The sequence below is a fragment of the Dipodomys spectabilis genome, unplaced genomic scaffold, assembly GCF_019054845.1.
Source record: "Dipodomys spectabilis isolate Male_0828 unplaced genomic scaffold, ASM1905484v1 ptg000069l, whole genome shotgun sequence".
NCBI lineage: Eukaryota > Metazoa > Chordata > Mammalia > Rodentia > Heteromyidae > Dipodomys > Dipodomys spectabilis.
This window is the reverse complement of record NW_024870746.1, coordinates 23462690-23469264: the sequence shown is the minus strand read 5'-3', so window position 1 is coordinate 23469264 and position 6575 is coordinate 23462690. Positions and strand designations below refer to the sequence as shown.

The 6575-nt window shown below is 52.3% G+C and overlaps 1 protein-coding gene across 1 annotated transcript in view; it reads left to right on the top strand.

The window, feature by feature from the left end:
* Window positions 1–1049: 1049 nt before the first annotated feature.
* Mapkapk2 (MAPK activated protein kinase 2) overlaps window positions 1050–6575 on the top strand; it is a 43676-nt gene continuing 38150 nt past the window's right edge. Inside the window, exon 1 of the mRNA XM_042681842.1 lies at window positions 1050–1343. Coding sequence (XP_042537776.1) covers window positions 1065–1343 — 279 coding nt within the window. The 5' untranslated portion in view covers window positions 1050–1064. The remainder of the gene's footprint in view (window positions 1344–6575) is intronic.

The window sequence follows — 6575 nt, the reverse complement described above, 5'->3', positions numbered from 1 at the left end:
CCTGCTTCGTCTCAGCAGTAGCGGGGATTACAGGCACTCAACAGTGTATATGCCAGTCTAGCCAGTCTCAATCCTAATTAATCCTCTTTCCACCGTGTATCTTTTTTTTCAGTTTCTTTACATAAAAAATACGTCAAAGGCTGATTACTAAATTGACGCAGACACAAATCTTTGAAAGAAAAAAAAAAAGCGCCAGTAACTTCATGAGAACAATGTAAAGGTCCAGAGGACGGCGATCCCCGTGAAGAAGACACAGAGCATGGCCCGACTCGTGTCCCTGGGGTGAATAAACTCCATCCACCTCGCCCCCCCTCCCCCCGGGATCATCTAGCGGGATTCTTCCCAGACCACCCTCTCCTTAAAAAAAAAACACACCTCACCGCTGCGATCTCCAAACAGGACAACTAGAGCGCAAACATCAGATAGCTGGAGAGCAGTAGATCTTTCGATCCGAAACCTTCAGCCGCTTTCACTCGCCGCCCCGCTTTCCTTTCGAGCGGCCTCGGCCAAAGAAACGGAAACTCCCGTTCCTCTCCAAACCCGAGAGACCCCAGCCCCAGGCTACCTACCTAGCCCGCGTTTTTCTCCCTCCTCCCGACCTCCTCCCCTTTAAGACGCGCCCCTCCCCCCCAGCCCACGCCTCCCGAAGCCCCGCCCCCTGACCCTCCCCTTTAAGGACCGGCCCCGGACGCAGACGAGCCCGTGACGCGGCCGCCGGCCCCGGGGCTGGGTACTTTGTAGCGCGGCCGCTTCCCCCCGGCCGGGCCCCGCCGTCCCGCGTCCCCCGAGCGCCAGGCCCCCCGGGGGGGGGGAGGGAGGGAGGGAGGGAGGGAAGGTAGGAAGGAGGAGGCAGGGCCGGTGGGCGCTGGTGGCTCACGGCGGGACCCACGGAGCCCCGCGACCCGCCGAGCCTGGAGCCGGGCCGGGGCGGAGACACCGGCTCCAGCCCGGAGCGAACTTCGCCGCCGCCGCCGCCGGGCGGGGGGTGGCGGGGACCCCGTCCGGAGCCCGAGCCGGGGGCGTCGGCGGGCCCGCCCGCCCCGGCGCCCGGGTCTCCGCGCACCATGCTGTCCAACTCGCAGGGCCAGGCCCCGGCGCTGCCGTTCCCCGCGCCGCCGCCGCCGCCGCCGCCGCCGCCGCAGCCCCCCGCGCCCGCGCCGGCCCCCGCGCCGCCGCCCGCCCCGCCGCAGTTCCCCCAGTTCCACGTCAAGTCCGGCCTGCAGATCAAGAAGAACGCCATCATCGACGACTACAAGGTCACCAGCCAGGTCCTGGGGCTGGGCATCAACGGCAAAGTGCTGCAGATCTTCAACAAGAGGACCCAGGAGAAATTCGCCCTCAAAGTACGTGGAGGGGCCCGGGGGTGGGGGGTCCCGGCCCGGCCCGGGGCGCCCGGACCCTCGCCCGGGACGGGGCGTCCCGGGATCGCGGCGGGACCGTCGGGCCCGGGACGCCGGTGTGTGTGTGCGGGGGGGGGGGGGGAATGGACGCGGGCGCGCGCCGGGCATGGTGGGGTCCGAGCGGATCCCGGGGTCCCCCCCGAGTTCCCGGCCACCCCCGAGCGTGAGTGGCGGGGTGGTCGGGGGGAGGTTGGACGACTCTGCCCTGTTGAGGTTTGAGCGGGATCTGGCTGAGGTGAGGCTTGGCATCGGGGCGCGGGGAGGGGGGGGCACGGCTGCTGATTGCTCCCCCGTCTCTAGGAAGTGGTTCCCCGTCCTCCCTCCTGCCCTCCCTCCCCCTCTCTCGCCCCTTCCTTTCCTTTTCCTTTTCTTTTTTGCGGGCACAAAAGACCCATTACTCATGGAGCCGGCTGGACGGCTGGTTTGGAGAAGTCGGAGCTGGGGGGGTTTATTTAGCCTCGCTCCTTATTTGGGAGCCGGAATGTGTGATTTCACTTCCCGGGGCCTCGGCGGGGCGGCCCGGCCGGCTCCCGGGCCCCGCGCGCGCGGGGCTGGAGATTCCGCGGGACGCCGCCCCCCGCGCGGGGGAGGGATTGTTTTGATCCGGGGAGAGCCGCCCCCTCCCCCTCCCGTCCCTGCGAGGCTCCAGATGGGAGGCCAGCAGGCTCCGGCGCCCAGACTGCTCGTTTCCATAGTTCCATTGATCTTTGTAAACCGAGTCTGGAAGCCACGGCTTGGCCGGGTGCTCACTCCACAATCCGGAGACAGCCACTTAAACCTTGGCCCCAGCGAACAGCCGTTCTTGGGCTGGGGAAATCCAACCCCTCTCTCTCTCTCTCTCTCTCTCTCTCTCTCTCTCTCTCTCTCTCCCTCTCCCCCCCCCCCCCCCATGTCTGTCTGTCTCCCTGTCTCCTTGCCTTTTGGACGGGGTTTAAGTAGCAACTGCAGTGAAACAGAATGAACTTGGAGGTGTGGTGTGGTCCCCGATCATTAAGGGTCACCGGAAAGGTTTTCTTTCTCGGAAGAGTTTCAGGTCAAACCACATCTCTAAAGGTCACCTGTCGAGTCTGTTTCCCTCGGGGTGTTTTGAATGATTGGAGGAGGAGAGAAACACTTCCTGTGTTATGTGTTTTTCTCTTCCCCTCTAGACTGCAGTTAGCTATGTCTCAGTGATCAGATAGAACTCAGATGGACTATTGGGATATACAGTTATATGGCATTAAAAAAAACCCCACAAAAACTAAACCAAACCTGGTACAATGTCTAGATTTTAAGGCCTTTAAGGTAATTTTTTTTCTTGCCTTATTTGCCCTCAGTGTTGTCAGGATTGCTTTGCTTTTCTACTATAAGCACTTGCTGAGGGATTTTGGTTATTACTTAGTGTTGACTATCCAGGGGGAAATTAATCATTGTCACACACACTGTAATAGCTGTACCTTCAACCTCCCTTCCATACTTGTTTGTGAGGGGGAAAAGGGAGGAGTTGTGTGGCTAGATGGCTCTGACCTTGAGGACTGGAGGTGAGTGAGTAGTTTGACCACAGTTAACCTGTACCATTGGGAAGTGACAGAAGTTCTTTCCAGGGGAGTGTTTTGGCCTTTCTGAGATGCCATCTGCCTTCACCAATCAGCAGCCTGGGGACACTGGCTGTTCATTCATTCTGTTATAGTTGGAAAGTAATATAAAGAATTCAGAACAAAAGCTCTCAACTTATTTTTAGTGCACGCGTGCATGTGCACACACACACACACTTCTAAAATGCTTTTGGGTGGTCATTCAAATTTCCACTGTAATTAATAGGAGAGAAATGTGGATATTTGTTTTTTTCTCCTTGAATAGTATTGAAAGGAAAAAAAGTCTAGCATATGTTAAATAACATTCATGGTTTATATGTCTCCAGTAAGAAGTGGGTGAAGATTGAAGTCAGAGTGTGTTTTGACAAGCAGCCTGCTCCCAGATCTTAGACATTCAGTTGTAGATTTCCCACACATCTTTGTGTGAACACTTAATAATAGAGGAAGAAAGGAGGGATGAGGCACTTGGAGACTGACAGCAGTGTCAACAGCGCTTTCATATCCAAATATTGGCTAAGACATAATTACAGCTGTGGGAGAATCTGGTTCAAAGAATCCTGTTCCAGAGACTCCAAAGAGATTTCTAGATCTTGCATTTTGATTAACTTTAGGTACTGAATAGTGAGGTGATGTTCTAAACCTTCTGATGATAAGCAAGAGCGGAAGTTGTAGTAGTGGGAGCCGGTAGGATTGGAGATCTCAGCCATGGATGCTGAGTGGAAAGGAGAAGACCTGTGCTCTGCAGGATATTTGAGCCCATTCCTGAGTTGTCATGGACGTTTTGGATGTCTACTGTCATGTGGCCCTGAGAATTGGTGGAAGTTGGTGGTAGCTGGTCACAAGCTCTGGTCCTGTGGCATAGTGAAGTCAGTGCTTTAAAAATGGTCCCAAGCTCACCTTGCTGCTAGTTTACCTCTACTGTGGAGAGCGGGTGATAAAATGCTCCCCACCCCTCCATGCTATGGTGTGGCTTCATCATCTCTCCTGCTGGATTCTAAGTCACACTCGTACTTCCAGGCAGAGTTGGAGAAGGTGTGAGAGGTCTTGTCATCTAACTCTCCTTTTTCAAGGCCTAGAGTGAGTGACTTGCTTAAGGTAACATGGCCACTTACTTGGCAGAGGCAAGATTAGAACCCAGGTTACTTGATGCTAGTCTTAGGCCTCTCCCTACTTCCTGACTGTAGTGACATCCAAGGCCTGGGGACAGCAGCTGTTTCAGAGCATCTGTGGAGCCGCTGGGACTATGGGCCTTCCATTGACTATTGTCCAGTGGGCACTGACTAGGCCTCTGCCACAACTTAGAGGCGCAGTTCCAAGGCATCTCAGGAGCTTCATGAGTTCTGGGTTTGTGGTGAAAAGCTATTAAGAAAGTTTTTAAGGGAGTATTGGATAGAAATCTTTATTATTTTGTTATTGTTTGTACAAAAATGTAGGAGTTGTATGCTTCCTTTGGTAGAGACATGTAGTCTCAACCCATTTGTATATTAATTGGTTGTATTCCTCAAGGGTTTCCTCAGCTGCTTTCTACTTCTCTGTGTCATGGTGACTTTCAGGGATTAGCTGAACAAATTTAATTAAACCCGTCTTGTTGTCCCGCTGTGCAATGCTGATTAGGTGAAGCATGTTATTGCTTTATAAAGTGTAGAATGTTGTCATAACTTATCTCTGTTTATCTTTCCATTGCGTAGATGAGAGGAAACAAGGTCCAGTACTTTCTTTCCTTTTCTTTCTCCCGTCGGCCTCCCTCTCCAGGTCAGAGTTGCCACTGTGATGTGTCTTCCTTGGGTGTCATGAAGACCATGTGAGCCTCACACTTAGTCTGCACACTGTTAGAGGGAAATGCCCAGGCCCCTCCCCCGTCTCCCATTCTGTGACCTTTCCCAGAGGTGACAAGTAGTGTGGCTGGGGGAGAGGATGAATCTCAAATTGGGTTTGCTGGGTAGAATGATAAAGTCTCACAGGTTAACTAGCCTCTTACATCTGGTGTGGTTCTAGGTAGGTGTGCATATATGTATACATATATGTACGTATGTATTCCCATGGAGGATATAGTTGTAGGTAGTACCTTATGAAGTTTTGGAGATCAAGAGAAGTGTTTGAGCTAGGCCTGGTAGTACACACTTGTAAGCCCAGTCCTTGGGAGGTGGAGGCAGGAGGATGGAGAGAGTGAGGCCGTGTCATGAGGTGCTCTGTAAAACACTAACCAGCCAACCAATCCGGAGAAGGCAAAATGAACAATCTAGGGCCTTATTGTCAAATATGGTAGCCACTACCAATGTGAGACTGTTAATATTATAATTAATTAACATGAAGGAATGAAACAACTTGCCTGCCACAAGTTGAGTGGTGCAGAAAGTTGAACCTTGCAAGTTTTACTGGGCTGCTAAACATGATTAGGAAGAAACTTTGGAAAAGGGACATCTCTGAGGACTGAAAGCTTCAGCTGGACTTCACTGGGCCTTTGAGGAATGTGCAGGTCTGTTCATCTCATGTTGAAGGTGGTCATGGCTAGAGTGGAGGAGAGAAGCCAGAGACCGGATTGGTCAGGGCAGGTGGATCTAGGGGCTCAGGATTGAACTTCGTCCATCTTGTATCTAAGCAGGGTTTGAGGTAGGGGCTTCAGGATGTTAAAAGTTTGAATCACTGAAATGTTGGGCTGTGAATTTTTTTTGCCTCTTCAGTGTCTGGGCGCTGTCCCTGAGCTTCTTTTGCTCAAGGCTAGTACTCTAACACTCAAGTCACAGCTCCACTTCCAGCCTTTTTTTTTTTTTTTTGGCAGTTTACTGGAGATAAGAGTCTCAAGGACTTTCCTGCCTGGCTGGCTTTTGACCTTGCTCCTCAGATCTCAGACTCCTGAATGGCTAGGACTACAGGCATGAGCCACTGGTGCTGGACTGTGGCTATGGATTTCTTTCTTTCTTTCTTTCCTTCTTTCCTTCTCTTTCTTTCTTTCTTTCTCTTTCTTTCTCTCTCTCTCTCCTTCCTTCCTTCTTTCTTCCCTCCCTCCCTCCCTCCCTCCCTCCCTCCCTCCCTCCCCCTCTCTTTCTTTCTTTCCCTCCCTCCCTCCCCCTCTCTCTCTCTCTCTCTCTCTCTCTTTCTTTCTTTCTTTCTCTTTCTTTCTTTCTTTCTTTCTTTCTTTCTTTCTTTCTTTCTTTCTTTCTTTCTTTCTTTCTTTCTTTCTTTCTTTCTTTCTTTCTTTCTTTCTTTCTTTCTTTCTTTCTTTCTTTCTCTTTGCCACTCCTGGGGCTTGAACTCAGGGCCTAGGCAATGTCTCTGGGCTTCTTTTGCTCAAGGCTAGTACTACCACTTGAGCCACAGCACCACTTCTGGCTTTTTCTGTGTATGTGGTACTGAGGAATTGAACCTAGGGCTTCATGCATGGCAGGCAAGCACTCTGCTACTAAGCCACCTTCCCAGCCTGGGACTATGGATTTTTTTTTTTTTTTTTTTGTTGGCCATGGGGCTTGAACTCTGGGCCTGAGTGCTGTCCCTCAGCTCTTCAGCTCAAGGCAAGCGCTCTACCACTTGAGCTACAGCGCCACTTCCGGGACTATGGATTTTTGAGGGAAGCATGGTTTCATTCTATTCCTGTGTTGAGAGA